Source organism: Dermacentor variabilis, chromosome 2, assembly GCF_050947875.1.
Source record: "Dermacentor variabilis isolate Ectoservices chromosome 2, ASM5094787v1, whole genome shotgun sequence".
NCBI lineage: Eukaryota > Metazoa > Arthropoda > Arachnida > Ixodida > Ixodidae > Dermacentor > Dermacentor variabilis.
Window position 1 is genome coordinate 253,985,260 of NC_134569.1, and position 26,884 is coordinate 254,012,143.

A 26,884-nucleotide genomic window follows, 5' to 3' on the forward strand; every position below is an offset into this window, starting at 1 on the left:
AGCACTCGGCGTATGCAGAAAGTTAGGTGGTGGAGCGTGCTCTCGTTTCATTGAGCCGCCGTTCCCGTAGCTCTGGCTACAGAATGCTGCGGCCACTCACCGAGATTCGCTCGATCTTTCAGTCGGGAGACCACTTTCAAGTCGTGGATCGGTAGCGGGGGCAGCTGCGAGCTCTTACTGCGCAATGTTAGATATAGGTGGCCCTGCTGTGTAGGTTCAGTGATTGGTCGCAAGCTCGACGTAGCTTGGACCTGTTTCTTGCGCTTTCGGGCCACGAGATACCAAGTCCCGTCTTCGTTGCCTTGACTCGGTTCTTGATCCATAGTGACGGCTGGAGTGGCTTCGTCGAATGCTGCGACAGGTAGGGGGTTTCGGGCAGCCATCTTCACGGTAGCAGTACAGTGGCTATGAGCGGCAAGCGATGCTGTCACCTCGCGGCGCCTACGTTAGGCCTAGCGCTGCGGCCTGCTCAACTTGAATTGTCCAAGAGCCGAGGTCTCACCGGATCTGGGAGATCTTGGTCTCAAAATATTCCACACGTTAAGGTCCGCCGATTGGTGTTGGTAAGCACGTTGCAGAAACAAAAGATCAGCTGTGAGATGTTCCAAGAGCCGGAGCCCATTCGAAGGGCGTCCTTCACGAGCGGTCTTCTTCCTTCCTTCTTCATCTCTGGAGTTCGGTCGGCTGTCTCCAGCACTGCACACACCGATTCCACCATGCCAGTACGCTCGAGTGATCGAAGACTTTATTTAGGAGACGAGGCCTTGCAAGTTAAATTAGCCACCGAAGCACAGCGTAACCCACCACATTGTCCCGCGAGGTCCTGCCGTGGCAGCTCGCTCGCGCCGCCTCTTGGGTCCGCGTTTGGCTATTGCTAAACGGGAATTCGAGAACATACTCCAGCTGGGTATTATTCGCCCTTCGTCCAGCAGTTGAACCTCCACACTTCACCTTTGGGCGCAAGAAATACTGGTGTCCGTGCGGCGACTATAGGGCGCTCAGAGCTTACACGGTCCGCGATAGCTATCTCCTTCCGCACATTCAAGACTTCAAAGGCCACCTGTAAGGAGGCCAAATCTTTAGTAAAATGGACCTTGTCAAGGCCCACAAACCGATCCCCGTTGAGCCTGCCGATATACCGAAGATGGCTGTTACGACATCCTTCGGCATGTTTGAGTATGTGTGCATACCCTTTGGGCTACGCAACGCAGCTCAAACGTTCCAAAGATTCATTGCTGAGGCAACGCGTGGCCTGCAGGCTGTAATTATTTACGTCGACGACATCTCTTCGCGAATCCCAATACAGAAGATCATGCGCGTCAAATCAGGAAACTCTTTCAACGCCTTCAACACTTGTCGGCCCCCTGAAGTTGCCACCCCCACAGAAATGAGTCTTTGGGTGTTCCGAGCTCGAGTTTCTGGGTCACCACATCGGCGCTGTGAATTCTTCCGTTGCTCTCCCACGTCCATGGCAAGAATTCCCAGCATGCACTATCTTACGCCAGCTGCTTTAGTTCCTGGGTCCAGAGAATTTCTCCTGACGCTTTATTCCGCACTGCGCTGAGCTTCTGCCCCATTGACTGACCTTCGCACGACAAGTGGTACTCATCTGTGATTTCTAGGTCTCCCGAAGCTCAAGCTGCTTTCAGGGCTGCGAAACAGGCCGTCACCGATTAGGTGTTTCTCATCCGCCCGAGAACTAACTTGCCTACTCGCATCATGGTGGATGCTTGCGTCCAATGTGGCCAGAGGCGCTGTCCTCCAGCAGCAAGTTGATTCCGAATGGCATCCTCTAGACGTCTTCTCTCGGTAGCAACAACCGGCCGAGACTCGCTACAGCGCTTTTGGCCACGAGCTCCTTGCCATCTACTCCACAATCCAACACTTCCGGTACTTATTGGAGGGCCAGTCATTTTATGTGCTAACGGATCATAACCCCCTAGTGTATGTCTTCCGTACAAACTGCTCGAAGTACGTCGCACGTGAACCTTATTACCTGGCCTATACATCGGAGTTCACTACGAATATCCGGCACATCAAAGTCACCGAAAGCGAGGCTGCTGATTCACTTTCCGGCATCTCCTCCCTCGGTACTTCTACATCAACGGTGGAATGGGAACGTCTTGGTCGCACGCAGATGGACTACCGTGAACTGCAAGCGCTGCGTTAGAATCCCCGTTCCCTCCGTTGACCACTCGTTGCACACCCGTTTGTACCTGCCTAGCTCTGGTGCCTACCTAGCTCTGGATGAGACTGCACCTCATTCCTTCATACCGGCTGCCTACCGTCGTGTGGTGTTTCTAAACATTGTAGCTGCCCCCTGGCGGACCAAGATCACATCTTGTGGGGATGCCAAAGAACCCTCCCCCGAGAGAACTCTTTAGGCGAGCTCCCACACATGACGAGTGGGAGACGAAGACGAAAACTTCCAACCCGCAAGACCAGATACGATTGGGGGAATGGGCTGATAGCGTCGCGGCAAAGCAGACGCCACACTAGCCCACACCGCTGGGAAAGAAAACTCCACTCAAACTTCACAATAAAAGTTCTCTCTCTCTCTCTCCAATCACATCAAGACATCTGCCATCCCATCATTCGAGCCACGCAGCGCCTCGTTACACAGCGCTTTGTCTGGCCAAGCATGATGTTCGCTAATTCGTGCCTTGCGTGCAAGACCACCAAAGTTACCCGCTACACCGAGACTCCCACGCAGTCTTTCTTGCCAACTGGCGGTCGCTTAGACCACGTACATATTGATTTGGTTGGACCACTTCCTCCCTTTCACGACGGCCCGTAGATTCTAACAATATTGACTGCTTCGCCGCTTCGCCCGAAGCCAGTCAAGACATTACTGCAGAAATGGTTGCCAAATCGTTCATTTCAGCATGCGTCTCCCGCTTCGGCTGCCACAGTATCGTGACCACTGATCGCGGCCGGCAATTTGACTGTACTCTCTTCACTTCCCAAGCCGCCTGCTTGGCGCTAAACACTACTGTACCACTGCATATCCCATTAGCCAGGCAGCGGACGTGGGCGAGCGTCTCAGCGCGCGTTTTCTGCTATTCACCCAACGTCGCAGTCTCGGCGACGTAGCAGAAATCTTCCTCGCGTCTGTGCTTCCCGCATACCCGAGTTGTACCCGATGGCTGTTTGCCGTTCGAGGTTTCGCGACCCAAGCTTCACGCAGCTTTCTGTCATGCGGCTACATGTGAATAAGGCTGATGCCAGGCTCCATTGCGGACGTCCGGCACTGCGGCACGGAGCAGTAGCGTACCATGCTGCATGCCTCTAAAAGAAGTCACTGCCTGTTATGATACTTTCAGATGCTTTCAAGCCGACACCCAAGGCAGGAAACCTCACCACCTAATCAAAACCGCTGCAAAAGCGGGACTTTAAAATTTCGATTTCAATTTGCTTTGGCGCTTCTGAAGCAGTCGACGCGGCCCCTGTGTCCACGTGATCTTTCATGCCACGTCTCGCCGATGGCGGCGCCAGCTTTTCCAGTGGTGGAGCTCGCCCCCAATACCTTGTTCTGGCGAACAAGAAATAGGTGCAAATAATTTCTGATTCGTCTACGTACTTACTGCCTGCCAATAAGCAGGAATAAACGTCCCTTCAATGTTATGTCTACGCTGCTCAGTTCCTGGATGCCAAGAATGACACATTCTTTGCCTACGCGTCGGGGTGGCTTCGCAGGTAGGTTGTTGGGCTGCTAAGCACGAGGTCGTGGGATGCAATCTCAGCCGTGACGGCCACATTCTAATTGTCTATCATCCTATGCTAACCCAGTGGCCCAAGTTGTCTACCATCTTGGATCACTATGTATGTGCTCGTTATGACCGTCGTGATCGTTGCATTGTCGTCATTCCACCGTCGTGATCTGACTCATACTGTCGTCATCACGCCTTCTGTGCCGTCCCAGTGACCAAAGTTGTTTCATAACTTAGGCCGCTAGGCCATGCCATCGTTGCCGTCCAGGCTTCCAGATAGTTACCGTCACGCCACTCTCGTCATACGCTCGTCATCATCACATTGTTTTCATAACATTGTCTGCACCTTGTGCATGACGTGAAGAAAAATGAAAGAAGTGAACCCTCTGCATACATCATACTGACACCGAGCAAAAACACCCAACGATCTACCTTTCCACTCATTTCGCTATAACATTTTGCGCATGTTATTCAAAATTGCAACTCAATTCGAAGCACATGTGTTTCAAAATATATGCGGCATATTTAAAATATTCTTACTTTCATATCTTTACTTTCAGTCTGAAATGGCTAACAAAAATTGAATTAGAAATTAGGAATGTTTTGCACACAGTGCGCCACCCGGTTATAACAAGGCTTCCGTGTGTAAGTCGAAATCCATACTACAGCACCACTTTGTCAACGTTCCGCTAATTGTTTTTATGCTATGAATCCCTAGTATCCTGGTCATAATTTCATTGCAATGGCTATTCATCAAGCCGCCAGGGTCGATGCGGAAGTGTCGCTTGAGGATGCACTTGCACTATCGAGTTGATCCAGCCAGGGCTTTATGCCACTTGTGTTACCTGCCACATCTATTTCGGGGGGCTGACTACGAATTCGCACATCCCAATATTACATCAGCAGCGCCGTACTTCACGTACATAGTTGTCCACTAGGCAAGACGGCAGCAAATTGTCTATTCGGGAACATACCCAGTATCCAACACTGTCTGTTCGCCAACACAGCGGCCAGCGCTTATCTAGTTGCCAAAATTGACACTCAGACACTTATAAAGAACCAGAAACATAGTAGCAGCAAAACTAAAAATAGCTATCGCTTTTATACCTGTATTTGGCTCATACGGTCAAGCTCTGGTACATTCGCTGTCTTCGTGCCCGCATGGCGTAATTTTGAGGCACTTAATACCTTGAACCACCCAGACTAGCCGTGCGTTTTGTATAGTGTGCTCATGACTACGTACGAAAGCGCATGCTCGCATGGGCTCACTCGTCGTGGATCATTCCCTCAGTATACCGTGTAAATCCAGATGACACGCTTCGCAAGAAATAAACGAAAGATAACGCACCCGTTTTGCCAGTTCTCAAACCAGAAGCGATCGGCATCCCGGAGGCGCTCGAACTGCTCCCGGATAATTTTGCGAAAAAGCGGGCCGGGGCGACCTTCGTCAGACTCCAGCATGCCGCCCACGAACAGGTCCACCTTGTCCAGTTGGTCACGGTACAGCATGCGCATCTTGTCGAACAGCTGCGAGCGAGGAGTCGTGCTCACGTTAGCAATAGCGCGCGTACAGGGTCTAGCTAATACTGCCAGCTTCTGAAACAATAGCTATGAAATCGCAGGCTAATAAGGCTGATGAACTATTTTTCCCTTCTTTTCTTTTGCAGCCATCACGAAGAAGTCGGAACATTTATTCCTTAGAAGGTTACTATTTAATTAGGCAACATTGTTCTTAGTTCATATCAAATACAGAGCTTTACCGCTAGCAGTAGCTTTAAGCTCTGAAGGGGCCGAGTATTTTTAATACTGGTCAATACCGACAACTTAGGTATCCGAGTTGGCAATACCTGCCGTCGAAATAAAGGTCCTACCATGATGCTACGCATTCTAAGTGTAACTCCTCTTCTCTTTTTTTTTTGCCGCTCTGTATAGTACAAGTGGACGGAAGCATTTTGCATTGTAAAAGACCGGACGGGTTCATCTCCACCACGGAGCCCTCACCAGACTGCTGTTGTCTGTGGCGGGCCGTTACATCGCCTTACATGTTGCTCTTGATGTTCGCTACGCGGGTTTGTAAGGTAAATCTGCAAATAAATTAAATGACAGTGCCTGCAACGCGAGATTAGCGCTCTTAAAGACACTTACTGTGCTTTTTGAGCTATCTAAAACTGTTACAGGATTGCCGGTAGACCGTTCTCACATTCACGTGAGTGTCCCGATGTAGCCACACTGCGGAATTGCGCAACATAACTTGGGGCGTAATTTTCCTTCCCACAATGCGAATATGCGATGAATGCGCATGACCGTCCTGTGAGCATGCCAGCAGAAACGTCCACTCGCCTCCGGGTTTGTGTGCGCGAGTCTCTCGTTGATCTGCGTCCAATTGGTGATCGGTGGCAAACCCAGGTGACGGCGTACTGTGTTGTAGTCTGGAAGACCGTTGTCCCGGCCCCGCATAATGTCCAATGCCGCAAGATCACGACGCGTAAACTCCACAGGCCCGAACAGCTTGTCTGCGAGACAAAGACAAAGGCGTGAAGAGAGAGGCCTACGCAAAGTTCGATTACTCAAGAAAAGGCTTTGAGCCGCATGTGCTAGCATCATATGGTCCCACTACAGGCTACATTCTCGTCGAGACGAGCCGCCTTGTGACCAGAAGACTATTGGTTACGTGTGTGGCTGAAAATGTTGGCTACGTTACATTGCAAGAGAAAACTGCAATCAGCAAAGGATGTAGCCAGAGCTCACGTTCATGTTTGCAGCGCGGACTTAATAAACACTCATACAGAAAGAGACAAGCAGACTAGACGAGTGCTGGCATTAAATGTAGCCAGGTACGCTAATAGCTATACATTTAATGGCACCTTCAATGTGACCTCCATTCTATCGCGAATTCGCACAACATTTCGTTACACACTTGTAGTTACCGTGAAAGAGAAAGCTGCAGAGAGACATTCGAACAGGGATGTAATTCCGCATTCTCCATACCTGTCCATGTCTGTACAGCCAGTCGCAACCACGCACGTCGCAACCACATAAAGAGAATGTAGTTCCCCGTTGCTCATATATGTCTGCACACGCAATTGGCAACACTGTAGAGAAAACAATGGCGATTAAAACTACGAGTGTGTATTCCGCGTCCATCTATTACAGTCCATCTCTGCCTTACAAGACACGCCAATGGAGTAAAAATTGATAAACAAGTTTACGTAAACTGAGTCAGCGGAAGCAGCGTCCAATATTTGACAATAAGGCTGCCAACACGCAGGAAGAGTAGAGGAAAACGTGTCATATTCCTCCACCGTTCCCCATTGTCAGCATCTTTGCAATGGATGCCAACAAAACACTGGGCGATGCCAGTAGCGTGTGAGAAAAAGTGGAAGTGTCCCAATAACTTGTTGACCAGTCATGGAGGGCTCCTGCAGAAGTGGAATAGAAAAATTTGGAATAGCTTTACCGTATAGCGTCGCAGTTTGCTTCAGTTTGTAATGCCACAAACGTAAAAACTTGCGAATGGACTCGGATGTCAAGGATCATAATAAGAATAACAGTTGATTACGCGAATACTGTTAAAAAAATTGTACACTCATTTGATTCGCTTCTTGCCCTGTGCGATTTGCGATGTGCGATCTTGCCCTCTGCAGGCCTGAAGAGCCAAGCCATGTCTCAAGTATCCGTGGTGACGCACTCATTAGGAGCTTGAATTCTTGTCTGAATCACAGCTCCGCTCCCTCCTTTCTGTGTGTTCTGGCGTATGCAGAGACTAACTGCCGACGAAATTCCTTTCACGTTGTCAGTGCCGCCTCCTGGTTCTCGAACTACGTATTTACAGAATCCCCCAGAGCAAAGTACCCATTACGGAATTTGCGCTCTTCGGAACAACCGCAGAATTCGGCGACCCTTTCGAAGTGGTGGAGCCAATTTTCGACGTCTTCAACAGCCTTTGTCCGTGGAACAAACTGGGTAGCTGCTGATGACGCAGAAGAATCTGCGTTGGCGCGGTAATTGCAGCAGCAGATGTTTAGTTTAGTGCATCGTCCGGATAGAATCAGCAGACCGTGCTGTGGCAGCAGTCCTTGAAGACGACCGCTGGTACGTGCGTGCGCACGGGTTAGCTGTGCCGGACTACTCGCTGGCCTCAGGTCAGGAGTGAGCTGTATTTCCGCTCAACCAATATATAGCCCACACAATTACATAGCAGAGACCGGAGGATTCCTCAAAAATGTCATATACATGGCCGGAACCAAAGACTGCGCGAAGGTGTTAGGTGTCTTCAACGTCACCTGTAGCACTTGGGGCTACGCACATGACAGCCCTAAAAACAATCGCCTCGGCCACGACAGCGCGGAGATCGGCTTTACCCTTCAAGATGATGATATGCAATCGACAAGAAAGGGGAAAACAGTTTTCACACACACGAACCCTGACCTCGATTTCAGCCTAAACGCGAACAATGCGAGCTGGTCGGCTCTAGGCGGGAACCTCAGAAGCTACAACCTCATCGTGATGAGCAAAAGGAGAATAAGGTAAAAGCGGGAGCCAAGGTTTCGGCCACTGGACTTGTCTATTTCAAGGCGACCTATGCTAGGAAATCATATGTCGCCTTGAAAAAGACTAGTGCACTTGTCGAAACGTTGGCTCCCATTTTTACTTTGTTCTGAATTTGCTCATCGTCTTGAACTTCCATCTCCCGCCTTCCAGGAGCTTTCCCTGAACCTCATCCGCGCGATTTGTACGCGATTTGATCTCAAAACTTACTAACCACCCTAGTTGCTGCAGCATGTACATCTCCTGCTGCCGGTTCATATGCACGAAGGGTTCATCTGTAGACTTATGTTAACAACAGACATCTTTACACCTAGGTCTCTTGTGACAACAATGCCTCTTGCTGGTGAAAGACTAAAAAAGTGCTGCCTGAATACGCAGGCCAAAAAAAAGGAAAACAACCTCCGTGCAACTTTTTTCAATGTCACATCTGCGCATTTTATAATTATTGTCAGTGTCCCCAAGAAACTCCGTGCAGATGGCTTATTAGGGCTACTAAAGTTCCTGCGGTCTACGGGCCTTTATTATAGTCAGCCCGCTAGCACTCTATAGCGTAAGAGCTTTGCTTGGGCTGGCTCATCTCCGCCTCTCTCTCCTTCTGCTCTTTCTTTTTTCCTTCCCCTACCCAGTCTCTCCGTGCAAAGTAGCTAACCGGAACTACCTCTGGTTAACTTCCCTCTGTTTAACCTCCCGTTTCTTTCGTGGACACGTTCAAAATGCAAAGTGCTCAGCTCTGGACGCTCGCAGTCTGTGTATTTTGTATTTATTATACCACTGTGTCTAATATTCGGGAGAAATATCACGTGCCTCATTCCTGTTCTTCCTGTGTTCCGTCTACAGTGTTCAACTCATGACGTCGTTTTCCTTTCGGAGAACGTGTGGGTTTCACAATACCCACGAATCATAGAGCCGCTCACCCCTTACGTCCGAGCACAGGATGTGGTCTTCTTTCTCGGCAATTTGAGACGCCATTCCCAGGATGAGCTCGTCGATGCCAGAAGCAGGCAGCACTTCCTGCAAGCGCCAAGCCGAAACAATGACGTAAGAACGCTTCAATTTCAGCCAACTACATTGCAATTACTCTCAAACTTCTGCAATTTCCTCTCAATAAAGAGCCTACCAAGACAAAAAAGAAATGACTGATTACAAGCTCAGTGAATAGTTTCCCCTGTAATAAATTACAATGACACGGGGCGTCTAAGCTACAGCTGAAGATATGATTCAATAGCTAAATCCAAAAATATCGTATGGTAAACCCACGTGCAATGGGGTTGCACTTTGGGGTTGCAAGCCTGCACTTTCTGCGTTAAAAAGCAAAAGATATGTTTCCGGCAGATACTAGGCAGCGCTTACAGTACCACGGCCGCTTGATATTGCTCCAGCGGCCGTGACAGTACGCATTACAAGAGGCGTGCTGGAGACGCTGCTGGCTGCTAGCGCGAGTGGACGGTAGTGACGTTGGCTCCGCAAACAGTGTTCATTACCTGCGGTTTGTTTCAGATTCAGCAATGGGAAAGAACTATTCCCAAACTTCACCAGAATATAAAGTTTAGAGCTGTGAAAGGAGTTTTCCCTTTTTACTGAGTCATTGAAGTTCGGAAGCGGCGACCACGGCGGCAGCACTTTAGCCCTAGGCCTGGAAGCCCATAGAAAAGCACTGGAGCCACTGTGGAGCGTTGCGGTGGAACGCACCATGTGACATCCACTGCAGGTGAAATCTGCCGAAGGCGTGGATTTGCAGTTTGAAGATACGCAGAATGCCGCGTCCGCGAACAATATCTAACACCACTGCGAGGTGGAAAGTGGTCACTTCACTCAAGAAGAAGCGAGGGCTGGCGAGTTGGAGAAGTCCGGCGCTCAAGAACCCCAAATTGGGCAGTACCGCGATAGCCCTAACTAAAACTACCACGGCTCAAAATCTTCAAGGCACAAAACATTGACTACAGGTATGGCAGTGGAACTGGCAAGCCTCTGACAAGAAATCTGCATCACTGCTGAACTACAATAGTGCACTCATACCTTCCAGCTTCATCTTCATTCTGGAAGCAGGGGTCAAGCCAGTCCGACTCATAGGATACTACCCCCAAGTAGACTACAAATCCAAGGCAGCTAAGTTAGTATTCAACTCAGTAACTGCCGCGCGAACTACAATTTCCCAAAGTGATAGATATAATCAGATCACTCCCTCGAAAGAGGAGCAAACACTACATGGAGACCTTAAACACATTGATGCGGGATAGGCTGGAGCGTGCGCCGAGTCCACTGCGTGTAAAATATTTGAACATAGCGGCGAGTTCGCTGCTCATAAGCGAGATGTCCAAGCCAGTGTTGACTAAAGCGATGACGTCTTCGTATTGCATCCTTACTGATATATGCCATGGTACTACGTGCCTTGGATTCCCTCAGTGTGTTTTAACGTCAGTATGTTGCCGTCGCTGTCGTCAATTTCTTCACAATGGTACACTCGGCGTCAGTAGGCCTTATCTCCGGAGGTCACTGAACTCAGCTTTCCCGGCTTGCAGGCCGGGCGAACAGCGCTTAGGGGCGTTTCAAGGGAAGACAGGGATTGGCGACCGGTGTCGCGATGGAGCAGGAGACCCACGCTGTTCGCACGAATTGTGACCACTTGCGAGGACGCTCTCAATCTGCAGCCGGCACTCACCAAGTTGTAACTGAGGTGCATTCGGGGTAGATCCCACGGAGGCCCGCGCGATGGTAAGGACATTTCCTGTAGATATGGCCGGCTTCGCCGCAATGAAAACAGAGGTGGCTGTGATCAGAAGCACGCCATACATCACCCTTTCTAAGAGTGGACTCGTTGATGAACGGTTGATTGCAGCACCTGAACCCTACTTCCGTCCATTCCACGATGCGCACGACGTTTGAGGTCTTCTACAGCGACGGACTTCGTACGGCTTCCACATGAGTGAATGAATGAATGAATGTATGGTGTTTATCGGCGCAAGGCCCAGGTATGGCCAAAGAGCGCCAAGCCAGTGTTGATGAGTTTGCAGGGGAGTTATGACTTCTATGAAGTTCATGTGACGTGGCTGTAAAGGGGCCTTAAAAATGGTCGCTCTAATGGGCATAAAGTCTAGGTGTAATAAGATTACGACAATGACAAAAGACGTGTACTATGAGCATTAAGGTGCACTGCGAAATAATGATACCATATAAATATGAACAGGATTCCGAAATTCACTAGAGCACCACGGCCTCGTTACAGCCCTTGAGACACAAGGGCTTAGAGGCATGTGCTATACAAAACATCTATCACAACGGCATCCTCTGGAAATAGGATGCGCCAAAGTTTAATGGGCTTATTACATGTAGGACAACATAATTTAGGAAGTTGAGGACTGTCTTGATGTTAAAAAGTGGTTCCTTACCAAGAAACATAGCCGGGTGTAGAGGGATGTAATAATAGTATGCAAGCGGAAAATATTTCTTTCTCTCCGTTTCGGCTTCCCGACACTGCAGGAGCACATGGAGGACGGTCAACCTCTCGCCGCATCCACCGCAGGTTGGAGGTTAACTTCCAGTAAGCAGACAATTATGGGTGCCGAATGTTTGTCCTATTCTGAGGCGAATGAATAGGACATCTGTTCGCCGAGATCTTGTTGGGGAGGGACGAAACCCTAACTGTGGCATTATAACGTGCAGTTTGTTATTTATTTGCGCGTCCCACGTGCACTGCCAGTGGTTTCGCAGTTCATTTCGTAAGAAAGGCCTCAGAACTGTGACAGGCACATCAGCGGTAGGGTTAACAGCTTGCGATGTGATTGACGTGGCCATCTCGTCCGCCAGAACGTTACCTTCGATTCCCCTATGGCCAGGGACCCAGTATATTATGATATTCTGGCTAGATGAGTACGCTTTACACAAGACCGAATACAGTTCATTAAATACGGGATTTTTTTGTTTGCTGAGTGACATTTAGGCCTTTCACGACGCTTAGAGAGTCTGTATAGATCGCTGCTTTTGGAAGTTTTGATTTTCTTATATTCTTCACAGCAGAGTAATGCGTAGGCCTCTGACGTAAAGATACTTGTTTTCGGATGCAGTACATCGGATTCCGAAAACGATGGGCCGACGGCTGCATAGGATACCCCGGCATTTGACTTCGAAGCGTCTGTGTAGAACTCTGCGCAGGAGGGCTTGTACTGAAGTTCTAGGAAATGGATTTGGATTTTGGCCTCTGGAGCGTGCTTTGTAACTTTTATAAATGATATGTCACATTATATCACACGCCACTCCCAAGGAGGCAAGAGCTTCGTTCGGTGCATAAAGCGATGCTCGAGGAGTGGGACATGCATTTCATCGCAAAGCTCCTTCACACGCAGCGAGAAAGGCTGTCTGATGGAGGGGCGATTGCTGAAAAGTGGAGCGCACGTCATATCGGTAACGGTACATAAACATGGATTCTCAAGATTAGAGCGAACTTTAAGGAAATATGTACAGCTGATGTGTGATCTCTACAGGTGGAGTGGCCATTCATTCGATTCGGCATATAAGCTTTCAATCGCGCTTGTTCTGAAAGCGCCCGTAGCCAAGCGGATACCTAGATGGTGAACAGTGTCTAGCATCTTCAGCGCGCTCGGGGCGGCAGAGCTATATACCACGGAACCATAATCTAAACGTGACCGGATCAGGCTCTTATAAAGAATCATTAGGCACTTTCTGTCACCACCCCACTTAGTCAGTGATAGAGGTTTCATTAGGTTCATTGTTTTCAGACATTTTTCTTTAAGATGTTTAATGTGTGGGACGAAAGTAAGTCCATTGTCAAGTATAACACCTAGAAACTTGTGCTCTTTGCTTACAGGCATCTGTTGTACACACAGTTCCAAGCAAGGATCCGGAACCAGGCCTCTCTTTCTTGTAAACAAAACACAAGAGCTCTTATGAGGATTGATTTTAAATCCATTTTTCTCTGTCCACCCTGACACCTTGTTCAAACCATGCTGTACCTGTCTCCCGCACACCGCGAGGTTACAGGATTTGAAACCTATTTGAATGTCGTCCACATAGACGGAATACAAAATGGCCGGGGGTAATGAAGCACGAAGTGTTGTGATCTTATCAATAAAGAGTGTGCAACTGAGCAGGCCTCCCTGGGGTACACCAGTTTCTTGTGTAAAAGGACGTGACAGCACATTGCCGACTTTTATCCGGAAGGTACGATTGGACAAGAAGCTTTCTATTACGTTTAGCATATTACCATGAATGTACATTTCTGACAAATCTCTCAAGATTCCGTAGCGCCATGTTGCATTGTGCGCCTTCTCCATAACGAGGAATATCGATAAGAAACACTGCTCGTGTACAAATGCGTTACGAATATTTCCTTCAATACGTACATGATGGTCGGTTGTGGAGTGCCCTTCTCGGAAGCCACACTGATAGGGATGAAGCATTTTATTATGTTCAAGGAAATAGATGAGTCGCCGATTTAGCATTTTTTCAAATACCTTACAAATGCAACTTCTGAGGGCTATCGAGCGGTAACTTGTCACTGAGGAAGGGTCTTTCCATTGTTTTGAAACAGGGACCACAATGGTTTCTTTCCATGCGGTCGGAAGGTACCCTGCGTCCCAGATAGTGTTGAAAAGTGTAAGTTGTGGAACTTGCGCATCATTGTGTAAGTTTTTCAGCATTACATACATGATTCTTTCAGGTCCCGGTGCAGAGCTTTTGCATGCGCTCAAAACAGCTCTCAACTCTGCTATACTAAAAGGACGGTTGAACGGTTCATTCTGCCGACACTTTCTTTTGAGTGGCTTGCATTCTTCTATTTGTTTATATTTGAGAAAGAGTTTTGAATAATTGGTGGAACTTGACAAGCTCTGAAAGTGCTCCCCAAGTGAGTCTGCCTGTTCAAGCAGGGTATCGCCTTCTGTGTTTACCACGAGGAGTGAATATGTTTGTCGTTCTTTTATCCTGTAAACCCTGTTCCAGACTTTTGCCTCATCTCTATAAGAGCTGATACCCGATAAAAACTTCTGCCAACTCTCTCTTCTGGCCTGTCGGCGCGTCCTCCTGGCTGGAGACTTCACTTTTTTGATGTTACTAAGATTCTCTGCAGTGGGAGAGGCGCGTAACGATCTCCACGCTTTGTTCTGTTTCCTACGGGCGATCGTACATTCGTTGTTCCACCACGGTACACGTCGTTTGCATGCGAAACCATTTACTTCGGATATGCATTTTGATGAACGCTGTAAAATACTCCACAGCAGCATCAATTTCTAAAGAAGACATGTCATTCCATCAGATACTAGTGAGAGTTCGGAATATCTCCCAGTCGGCTGTATCGATCTTCCACCTAGGAGGCTGTGGTAGATATTCGTTTTCTATATATGTTCTCAGCAGTATGGGGATGTGGTCGCTCTCGTAAGGATTGTTCATAACTTCCCATTCAAGTTTGGGCAGTATAGACGGGGAGACTATGCTGAGATCAATGGAGGAAAAGGTTCTGTTTGCAAGACAGTAGTATGTGGGTTCCTTCTTATTCAGAAGGCACGCACCAGAAGAAAAAAGGAACTGTTCAAGAAGACCACCTCGCCCATCTATACGAGAGTCGCCCCACAGGGAGCTGTGCGCATCGAAATCGCCAAGAACAACATAAGGTTCTGGCAATTTATTTATAAAGGATTGAAATTCATGTTTCGTTAATATGTAATGTGGGGATATGTAAAGAGAGCTAATGGTGATGAGTTTGTTTAGGAAAACAGCTCGAACCGCCACTGCTTCAAGAGGCGTTTGTAGCTGTAAAAGTTGGCACGCAATGCTCTTATGGATAGCAATGGCGACACCGCCCGATGATGCGACAGCAACATCGTGATTTTTGCGAAGAGTTATATACTGTCGGAGAAAGTTTGTGTGGTGTGATTTTAAGTGTGTTTCCTGTAAACACAGCACTTTTGGGTTGTGTTTGTGGATGAGTTCTTGCACATCATCAAGGTTTCTAAGGAGACTTCTGACGTTCTACTGAATTATCTGTGTATCCATGTTGGTAGTAAATAGGGGCTGTGTGTACAGAAACAAAAGTATTAATTACAGAGATTTCAAAGATTAGATTACACAGGTCTTTCGAGGCCCTGTAATCGGCGTTTTGCCCTTTCTGAAGCGTTCGAGGCTCTTTAGGCTCCTTAGGTTCCGCTCCTTAGGCACTTGGCGCGCCGTGGGGATAGGTGTAGTGTCCATTCCCTCTTGTGAGGCGCCGGACACGTGTTCTTGCCAGCGAGGAGTTACCAGGGAGGGTCCCGCCTTAGAAGGCAAGACCCCTGCACCCACGAGCCCGGATGTCAATGGGACTCCCTGAGTGATTTGGCTGCGCCGGCTGTTGCCAGCGCTGGAAGGGGCAGGGGAGGTTGGGGCAGCCTCGGCTGCGCCCACCTCCGGGGTCGATGGCCCCGTCTGCTGGGTTGGCGTTGCAGCGCTAGCTGCAGCCGCCGGGGGGGGGGGGGGTGAGGAGGGCGTATGGCGTCACTGCCGCCTCACTGGGTGTGGGTCGGACAGCCGCCGGAGACCGTTGTGGCGCTGCCCCCTGACGCCCCACTTCGGCAAAGGTTTTCTTGGGCAGGCAGGATACTCGCCTGCGTGCCTCCTTGAAACTGATATTTTCCTTTACTTTTATTGTTACAATTTCCTTTTCATTTTTCCAATTTGGGCACGACTGCGAGTACGCGGCGTGCTCCCCATCACAGTTTACACAGTGGAGAGCGTTCTTGCAAGCTTCATTGGCGTGTTCATGGGCACTGCATTTCGCACATGCTTGGAGGCCCCGGCAGCTCTGCGAACTGTGGCCAAAACACTGGCATTTGAAACATATTATGGCATTTGGCACATATGGTCTGACACGGAGCTTGATGAACCCGGCCTCTACAGACTCGGGCAGCATACTTGAACCGAATGTGAGTATTAGGTGCTTGGTCGCTATTTCTTTACCATCCCGCCTCAGCTTAATTCTCTTGACATTGACAACATTCTGCTCACTGAAGCCCTCCAGGAAGTCAGCCTCTGTCAGCTGGAGCAAATCATCTTCCGAGACAACGCCGCGGGTGGTGTTCAGAGTACGGTGTGGAGTTACTGTCACTGGAACATCCCCAAATGACACTAGAGTGGGCAATTTTTCATATTGTTTCTGATCATGCAGTTCTAAGAGGAGATCACCACTTGCCATCCTTTCCCCCAGGTGGGTCAGCCTGGAGGTGCCGTCTACGTGAAGCAGAGGCCAATGAGCTGTGTTGCTTCTGCTGGGAGGCCTTAATGGTCCGAACACCCGGCATCGGCTCAACTCCCAGGATCCCCCTTTCCCCGGACACGGCTAAGCCGCGCACAGCTACACGCAGGGGGGTCCAATCCTCGTGCGCTTGGGTACGTGGAGTCGCAACACACCAAACGCCTACTCACGCAGACGCCAATGCGGGGTCCACATAGGTCATACAAATTTGCGCCTGCAGCAGCGGTGCCCCGTAGCTTTCAGGAACATGAATGACTTGCCCGACAAAGAATGCCACGCGACTGAGGGCTCACCCACCTGCATTTTCAGGAGATCTTCTCTTATGAGAGCTCTTATCAATTATCTCAGGTTACTGACGTCGCTTCCCAGTGTCAACTTAGGGACGTCAATCGAAAGTGCAGCCACGTTTAGGTTGTACTACCCCTCCGCAAGTGTAGTCGGTAGGGTGCGGATAAGGCCGCAAAACATATCCTTTAAACCTAACATTAAGCGTCATACTTTTTTGTTTTCGGGCATTGAAGCGTCTGCAGGCCTGAAGAGCCAAGCCATGTCTCAAGTATCCGTGGTGACGCACTCATTAGGAGCTTGAATTCTTGTCTGAATCACAGCTCCGCTCCCTCCTTTCTGTGTGTTCTGGCGTATGCAGAGACTAACTGCCGACGAAATTCCTTTCACGTTGTCAGTGCCGCCTCCTGGTTCTCGAACTACGTATTTACAGAATCCCCCAGAGCAAAGTACCCATTACGGAATTTGCGCTCTTCGGAACAACCGCAGAATTCGGCGACCCTTTCGAAGTGGTGGAGCCAATTTTCGACGTCTTCAACAGCCTTTGTCCGTGGAACAAACTGGGTAGCTGCTGATGACGCAGAAGAATCTGCGTTGGCGCGGTAATTGCAGCAGCAGATGTTTAGTTTAGTGCATCGTCCGGATAGAATCAGCAGACCGTGCTGTGGCAGCAGTCCTTGAAGACGACCGCTGGTACGTGCGTGCGCACGGGTTAGCTGTGCCGGACTACTCGCTGGCCTCAGGTCAGGAGTGAGCTGTATTTCCGCTCAACCAATATATAGCCCACACAATTACATAGCAGAGACCGGAGGATTCCTCAAAAATGTCATATACATGGCCGGAACCAAAGACTGCGCGAAGGTGTTAGGTGTCTTCAACGTCACCTGTAGCACTTGGGGCTACGCACATGACAGCCCTAAAAACAATCGCCTCGGCCACGACAGCGCGGAGATCGGCTTTACCCTTCAAGATGATGATATGCAATCGACAAGAAAGGGGAAAACAGTTTTCACACACACGAACCCTGACCTCGATTTCAGCCTAAACGCGAACAATGCGAGCTGGTCGGCTCTAGGCGGGAACCTCAGAAGCTACAACCTCATCGTGATGAGCAAAAGGAGAATAAGGTAAAAGCGGGAGCCAAGGTTTCGGCCACTGGACTTGTCTATTTCAAGGCGACCTATGCTAGGAAATCATATGTCGCCTTGAAAAAGACTAGTGCACTTGTCGAAACGTTGGCTCCCATTTTTACTTTGTTCTGAATTTGCTCATCGTCTTGAACTTCCATCTCCCGCCTTCCAGGAGCTTTCCCTGAACCTCATCCCGATTTTCTTACTGGAAGCACCCAATATAAGAATAACAATCACGGCATAACTGAATCTCACCGACTGAAGACCATTATTTAGAACATCAAGATAGAACAAGAGTGCAAGTAACCTCGCAGAATCCATTCCCGGCAAGCACAAAACAGTCACTAAACAGGACATGCGCTCTGGCGAAACACCAGTGGTAGATTCTACCTCTGACACATGTGGGAGGTCAGCAGGGCTATGCTGAAAACATTGAAATCACTAAGAATAAACAAGGAGCTATACAAGCAAATCGCCGAGCTCTCACAAAAAGCCAAATTAGACGCGTCCAAACTGACAGAAGATGAGTGGTTACAATTCTGTGTCTTCCTCATAGGCACTCTCAGCCCCACAAAAAAATTTACTATCCTGAGATGGATGCTAGATCTGGGCAAAATCATGAACGAGACTAGCATAACACTACACAAAATAACACACTTCTTCGAAGCTTGTATTAAGGAGATCATTGATAAATATAGGGATAAGTACATAGGGCCGAACAACATACATCGATGCAAGAAACCATACATGGGCAAACTAAACTCCAAGCTAGACCCACCGATTAGGCCGCACAACGTCTTCCAGGCAGCTTAAGCGGCCTAGAAGAAGAGCGCGCCGTGCTCAGAAAAGATGCCAAATCCTATCACAAAAAACCTCAAAGACGGAGCCCTGGAAGTTACAACCCATCTGGTCGACGAGAACTGCTGGCGCTGTGGTCAGTTCGCTGACAGGTGGAGAAACGCTAGTATAATCACCATGCTTGAACCAGCCAAAACAACCACATTAGAAGCACTTAGGTCAATGTTCCTCAGGTCCTGTCTGGGGAAACTGTTCGAAAGGGTGATAACCACTAGACTACAAGTTCGCCTAGAACGCCACCACTACTTTCCCGCAATCATGCTCGGGTTCAGGCCAGGCCATACACCGAAGGATGCCTTCCTGCTCATCGAGGAACACGTGCTATACTAGAGCCCCAGCGACCATCCTGTCATGTCTTTCTGTGTCTTCGGCAAAAAAAGTTGTCAGTCACTTTACTGTACGCTAAAGAGCATGAAGGCGAAAGCCTGCCAGCTCATGACACATTCATTAAATTACTTGACATTCTCATTCGAACGGGTTGTTAATTTCACTTGTTTTCTCACAAAGAGGTCGTACGTTTTTGTGCCCGAATTAGGAATACCTTACTTAACTGTGCCTTACTTAACGCTGCCGTAATTAAGGCCACAGGTTGTAGACTTGCCTCCCATCAAAGGTCATCTGTTCGAGTGCCTTAATTACCTTCATCTTACTTAACTGTGGCATAATCAGCTGCCCTTAATTAAAACCAAACGAAGTGAGTTCGACCATCAATCGTGGCACCATATATTTTCGTGCTATATAATTTCGGTCCCGCCTAAGGTCGTAAGTTCAACTGCCACCAAAGGTCGTCGATTCGAGTACCTTAATTAACTTTGCCTTCCTCAACACGAAAGCTCGCAGGTTCGACCCCCAGCAAAGGTCTAGTGCCCAACTCCCACCAATGGTCGTAGGTTCTACTCCTATCATTCTTTGTGTCATTGAATTTTGGTGCGATAAGGCCGAACGGACAATCTATAACACCGGACGACGGATTTTTTGACCCACGAGCCACCTAAAGCTCTACCCTTAAATATTAGCGCTGGATTACATTCTCACAAAGAAAATTCTAGAGGAGGCGAGAACATCATGCTAGTCCTAGACCTGAAAGGAGCCTTTGGCAATCTGTCACGTGAAGCTGTCCTCAGGGAGCTGAACGTGACAAACTGTGGAGAGTGGATCTACGACTATGTCAGATCCGGCGACTATTGCCCGCATACAACCAGATCAGACCCTCTGGACATGTCCAAAAAAGCTACACCTCAAGCTCTATTATCTGAACACTTCCATTCAACATAGCCATGAGCAGACTATTCAGAGACCTGGAACAAGTAGAAGATCTAGGCTGCCTACTTTTCGCTGACGATAGCACGGTCTTTGCGAACTAGAACTCTCTCGGGTATAAGGAGGTCACTCTTCAACAAGCAGCATATGGAGTGTCCACCTTCGCCACAAGCAGCGGGATACCGTGCGCGCCACAGGAGTCATAAGTGATACGCATCCACAACCAACAGTACAAATGCCGTGGTCCCATCAATATCCGCAAGGATGTGCACGCAGTCAAAGAAGTGGATATAATACCAATCCTAGGTTTCGGGATACAGAGCAATGGATGCGCCAGACACTCTAGATACGTTAAACACAATCACGAAGCAGGTTGCCCGAATGATCAATAGGATAACAAAACATAGGACAAACATGAGGGAAGACACCCTTAGGGTAGTCGACGCACTAAGCAGATTCACCGATAGCCTTCCGTAATACAACACAAGCAAGGCGAAAGAGGACAAAGCCGAAGACATTCTTAAAAATGCCAACAAAGCTGATTTCGCTCTTAGCAAACACATTGGCCACAAACAAACTCCTGCCCATAGGGGTATGCTCAGCTAAAAGCTGCGGTACCACTCTCTCAACACGAACCCCTCAGTGGGACCCACACTGCAAGGGCAATCCTCAAGAAAGCGGGCTGCCCGCCACATCCAGCATATGTTAAAGAGTTCAGAGGAGCTACTTCACCTCATCAGAGAACAAATCTCTATTGCACCTATTCCATAGAACATGCATCCCACCAGACACCTGGACAGAAGAATGGCCAGAGTCACGGCGCACACGAACATGCACAAGGATAATCACGACGTCATGTGCGTAGGCGCGGAAAAATTATCCAACAAGAGATGACCCATCTGCAAAGTGGCCGATCGCAACTTAGGCCTGATTCCGAGCAATCAAATCATCACTGTACGGCCAAAGCGGAAGCGGCAGGTAGTGCCAACGCCATTCGACTGGAAGTTGACAATGGATCCGTGACCTAAGACCCTCGTGATACCTGCAAGGTCTTCACGAAAGGCTTGGTTCCCAAAAACGCAAGGGACCTGCTCCCCACTAAACTCAAACCTCACCACAAAATCATAGGGTAGAGAGCAAACGTTCGATAAGTAGCATAATTCGCTACACTGTAATTATACTGAAGGCACAAGATCCATGCGTCACCGGGTATTTGAAAGACATTGCTCAACTCGCGGGCCTGTTGCCCTGTGTGGCGTTGTACAGGAAAGTAAATTTCTCAACATGAGTATTAGAACCTCATTTCTTGCAATTATTGGCCAAACGGCTTGCAACTGAGCCCCTAGGCGAGTATATGCTCTCGTAAGCGGCTCTGTTTGTCGTCTCCCCTTGCGTGTCGTCTTGTTTCATCTGCTTCGGCAAGTTCCTGCGTTCGTCGTTGTCATTCTCTGAGCCCGGTATCAATCCCGTTAGTACATTATCCACGATATCCATGTCCACAGGGCAAGCCATGTTTGAAATTTTAAGAAATTCTACGCAGGAATTTCGCGAGATTTCGCACCTCATGGGAGAAGGTTGGCTTGACGGGACGATGACAGTAACCTAGGCAGGACGTCTGGTAGTACGCTTTGTTGTGTGAGCTGGTGCGTATAGAACACCATATTATCTTCTCTGCAACAGAGCCAACAAACGCAGTCTATTTTCATGCAGTGGGACCTTTTACTCATCTTCATCGGTTCGGTATTATCCTCCTCACTCGAACAGTGTGCAATACTCTACGTAACACATTTTGTTATCGCCAGCCGTATGCTTTCGCGCATGTTGCCCTGAAACTACGAGGCCGTCTAGCTTTCATCAGTTTGCAGCATTTTGTGTCTCGGTAACCGAAGAATATGAGTAAATAACTTGCTTTCATGAAAATCTCTCTGACCTTTCGTGTACCGCTCATAGCGCCTTTTCTAAAAAAAATGTGCGAAAATGTTAAGATCCGCAGAAGTTCCCTGATCTGGGTCCCTTTGGCAAGTTTGAGCCCGAAGAAAAGGTCTCAAAACCAGTTTAACAAGACGTGTAAATGACATGCTTACCTCGGAAAGCCACCAGGTGGAGCACAACCGCAAGGCTTTGAAGCCATTCTTCGTATCAAGGAAACGGCAAGAGCCATCTCTGCATAAATAATAAACGGATGAAGAAGGCTTTAGCAGCAAAAAAGGATGTGTTGATTGAAAGAATGCATAATTGATACGAGACTTTCATGTCCATATACGCAATTTAAACATGCTTCGATCCCACGACCTCGTGCTCAGCAGCCCAACACCATAGCGACGGAGCTACCACGGTGGGTAACAAGAAGCCCCACTCTCCTGACTCTTTTAGATTTTGTGTCACGCTGGAAAACTTGTTTGTATATCTGCAGTGCAGTTTGCTCAACTTTGTTGTAACTCTTCTCATTTTTCTTACGAGCTTAATCATGCCTTTGTCTTAACTTCAACTAGCCTAACAACTTTCCACCTCTTTTCATATTTCCCACTCAGTGAAACGTGTCTTTTTCTGAAATCCAACTAGCCGAAACTCTGTTGCAGCTCCTTTCATTCTTCTTAGGCGATGGAAGGTATCGTTGTCTATATTCCTACTAGGCAAACTCTCCTGCACCTTTTTAAAATTTTTCCTAGATGCTTAAAGATGCATTTGTCTAAATTGCAGCTGGCCCAACAATCTTTTACCTCTTTTAGATTTTGTTAAGTGCTAGAAAAATCGTTTGTGTAAATCCCAACTAATCCAACTCTCACAACTTTTTCCACTTTCCTTAAGTGGTGGAAGGTGTCTTTGTCTAAATCCCAACTAACCGAATTCTGTTGCACCTTTTAACATTTATCTTATGGGCTGGAATACGTGTGTATAAATTCCAGCTGGCCAAACACTCGTGCCGCTCTGTTCAATTTTCTTACATTTTAAGAACATGTGTTTGTGTAAATCTCAAGTAGCCCAATCCACTTGCAAATCTTTTCGTTTTTCTTATGCGCTCAAACATGTCTGCGTACATCACAACTAGCCCAAGTATCTCGTATCTTTTTCAATTCGTGTTACGTAATGGAAGATGTCTGTCCAAAATCCAGCTTGCCTAACACACTCCAGCCTCTTTTCGTTTTTCTTATGTGTTGAAACATGGGGTTTGGTACATCGAATCCAGCCCAACTCTCTTGCAACAATTTTCTTTTTTCTGACGAGCCAGAACATACATTTGTGTAAATCCAAGCGAGCCCAACTTTCTTGCCACTCTTCATTTTTCTCAGGCTCTTGAAGGTATCATTGTTCGAATTCCAGGTGGGCCAACACACTTGCACCTATTTTTATTAATCGTAGGCACAGGAACATGTGCTTGTGAAACTCAACTAGCCCAACTGTGTAGCAAACATTTGGATTTGTCTCAAGTGTTGGAACGTGTCTGTAGAATCCCAACTAGCCCAACTTTCTTGCCACTTTTACCATTTTTCTTACCCGTTGGAACACGTATATATCTAAATTCCAACCAACCCAACTTTCTTGCACCTCATTTCATTTTTTTATGTGCCGGAACATGCGCTTGTCTCAATTCCAACAAGCCCAACTCTCTTCCGGCTCTTTCAATGTTTTTATGCGCTGAAGAAGTCTTTCCCTAACTTTCATCCGGCTCAACACTATTGCACTTCTTTTTGTTTTTCTTACATGCTGGAACGTGCCTGTCTAAATCCCAGGTAGCACAACTCTCTTACACCATTTATCATTTTTGTTACTCTCTGGAATATATCTGTCTCAATTCCAACTAGCGAAACTCTTTTGCACCTCTTTTTCTTATGCGCTGAAACGCGTTTTTCTCTCAAGTATAACTGGCTCAACACCTTTGCACCTGTCTTCATGCTTCTTACTAGCTGGAACATGCTTGTATAAATGACAAGTAGCCCAACTCTCTTGCAGCTTTTCTTATTTTTCCTACATGCTGCACAAGGTATTTGTCTAAATCCCAACTAGCCCAACTCTGTTGCAATTCTTTTTATTTTTCCTAAGTGCTGGAAAATGTGGTTGTCAAATTTAGGATGGTTCAACATTCCGGCACTTCTTTCCGTTTTCGTACGAGTTCGTACGTGTGCTTGTGTAAATCACAACTAACAAAACTCTCTTGCAAATATTTTCAGTTTCCTTACGTGCTGGAATATGTCTTTGTCTAAATTCCAGCTGGCCCAGCATTCTTGCACCTCTTTTAGTTTTTCTCACGAGCTGTGTTTGTGTGTATACCAACTAGCCCAACTTTCTTGCAAATCTTTTCATTTTTGTAGAGCTTAGAAATGTCTTTGTCGACATTCCAGCCGGCCCTACAATCTTGAACCTTTTCGTTTTTCTAACGTGCCGGAAAATGTGCTTCAGTACATCCCAACTAGCCCAACTCTCTTGCGACTCTTTTCAATTTTCACAAGCATTTGAAGGTATCAGTGTCTTAATTCCAGCTGGGCCAACAATCTCGCTCCTAATCTCATTTTTCGTACGACCTGGAATGTTTGTTTGCGTAAATCGCACCTAGCCCAACTCTCTCCCAACTGTTTTCATTTTTTTACCTGCTGGAACATCTGTGTCTCAATCCAACTAGCCTAACTCGCGCAAATCTTTTCATTTCTCGTAAGTGCTGGAAGGTGTCACTGTTAAAATCACAGCAGGTCCAACGCCTTTGCACCTGTTATCATTTTTCTTACAAACTGAAACATGTGCTTCTTTAAATGCCAACTAGATGAACTCTTACATAAATTTCATTTGACTTAAGTGCTAGAACGTGTCTGTCTGAATCCCAACAAACCCAAGTGTGCTGCACCTTCTCTAATTTCTCTTACGCGCTAGAATATGTCTATCTAAAAACTATTAGTCCAACTTACTTGCACCTCGTTTCATTTTTTATGCTCTGAGAGATGGCTGTCTGAATTCCCGTTGCTCCAACACGCTTTCAGCTTTTTCGTTTTTCTTGCATGCTGCAACGTGTGTTTGTATAAATACTAACTAGGCCAACTCTTTCGTACCTTTCACCATTGTTCTTACTCCATGGAACATGTCTTTGCCTCCCATCCAACTAGCCCAGCTCTTCTGCATCTTGCACCTATTTTCGTTTTTCTTATCCTATGAAAGATACCTTTGTCTAGATTGTAGCTGGCTCAACACTTTTTCACCGCTTACCGCTTTTCTTACGGGCTCGAACATGTGTTCGTGTTATTCACACCTAGCCGAACCACCTTGCAACTTTTTTTCATTTTTCCTACGTGCCGGAACATGCGTTTGTATAAATCTCAAGAAGCTCAAGTATTTTTCAACTGTTTTCATGATTATTTAGTGCTGGAAGCTGTCTTTTTCTAAATTCCAACTTGCCGAACTGTCTTGCATATGTTTTAATTTCACCTAAGTGCTGCAAGATTTTTTTTTTTCGAAATTCCAGCTGAGCCATCAATCTTGCACCTCTTTCGGCTTTTCGTACGATTTGGAATATGCGCTTGCGTAAATCATACCTAGCTCAACTCTCTTGCAGCTATTCTCATTTATCTTGCATTCTGGGACATGTGTTAGTGTCGATCTAACAAGCCCAACTCTCGCAAATGTTCTCGTTTTTCTTACAAACTGGAACATGTGTTTGTGTAAACCCCAACGAACACAACACTCTTGCAAATGTTTTTCATTAGTCTTAAGTGCTAGAGCGTGGCTGGCTAAATCCGAACTCGCCCAACTTTCTTGAACGTAATTATTTTTTTCTTATGTGCTGAGAGATGTCTGCCTAAATTCCAGCTGCCCCAACACCCTTCTCCTATTTTTATTTTACTTAAGTGACAGAAAGTGTGTTTATCTAAATACCTACCAGCCCAACACTTGCAAGTCTTTTCATTCTACTTACGTGGCGGAAGATGTGATTGTCTAAATCCCAACTAGCCCAACTCTCTGGCACCTCTTTTCAATTTTCTTAGGTGCTGAAAGAGGTTCTTGCCTAAATGCCAGCTGGCCCAACATTCTCGCACCCCTTTTCAGTTTTCCTACGAGCTGGAGCACGTGCTTGTGTAAATTCCAAGTAGCTCCAACTCTCTTGCAGCTCTTTCAATTTTTCTTACGCACTGGAAAATGTCCTTATCTAAATTTCAGCCAGCCCAACTCTCTTGAGGCTCTTCATTTTCCACATTTCATTGAGGATGTCATTGTCTAAATTCGAGCTGGGCCAGTACTATTGAACCTCTTTTGGTATTTTTTACGTGATGGAAAATGTGTTCGTGTAGATCCCCGAGAGCCCAACTCTGGTTCAAATCTTTGAATTTCAATTAAGTGTCGGACTGTGTCTGTGTGAACCCCAACTCGCCCAACGCTCTTGCACTTTTTGTCATTTTTCTTATGTGCTGGAACCTGTTTTGCTTAAATCCCAACATGCCCAACCCTCTTTCAAACCTGTTCGTTTTTCCTACGTGCTGTTATACCAGCTTGTCTAAATCCCAACTAGCCCTGCACACTCATCTCGCACTATTTATCGTTTCTCTTACTTGATGGAACATGCCTTTGTGTCAATCCCAACACACCCAACTCTTTTGCAAATCTGTTTTTCCTACGCGTTGTAAGATGTGCTTATTTAAAGCTCAACAAGCCGAACTCTCTTGCCACTCTTTTCAAGTTTCTTACGCGCTGGGACACGTGTTTATCTGAATTCCAACTAGCCCGTCCTCATGACATTTTTTTTCCATGTTTGTTAAGTGCTGGAAGTTGTTTGTCTAAGCTTTACTTGGCCCAAGACTTTTTGATCTCTTTTCGCTTTACTTACGTGTCGGAATATATTTTTGTAAATCCCAACTAGGCCAACTATCTTGCAC

At 47.3% G+C, this 26,884-nt stretch overlaps 1 protein-coding gene across 1 annotated transcript in view; it reads right to left on the minus strand.

Annotated features, from left to right (window-relative positions):
* The window catches only part of Duox (dual oxidase), a 389,750-nt gene that overhangs the window by 193,517 nt on the left and 169,349 nt on the right, over positions 1-26,884 (minus strand). Inside the window, exons 9-12 of the mRNA XM_075682845.1 lie at positions 22,115-22,193; positions 9,173-9,269; positions 6,051-6,223; positions 5,059-5,237 (exon numbers count right to left, since the gene is read on the minus strand). Coding sequence (XP_075538960.1) covers positions 5,059-5,237; positions 6,051-6,223; positions 9,173-9,269; positions 22,115-22,193 — 528 coding nt within the window. The remainder of the gene's footprint in view (positions 1-5,058; positions 5,238-6,050; positions 6,224-9,172; positions 9,270-22,114; positions 22,194-26,884) is intronic.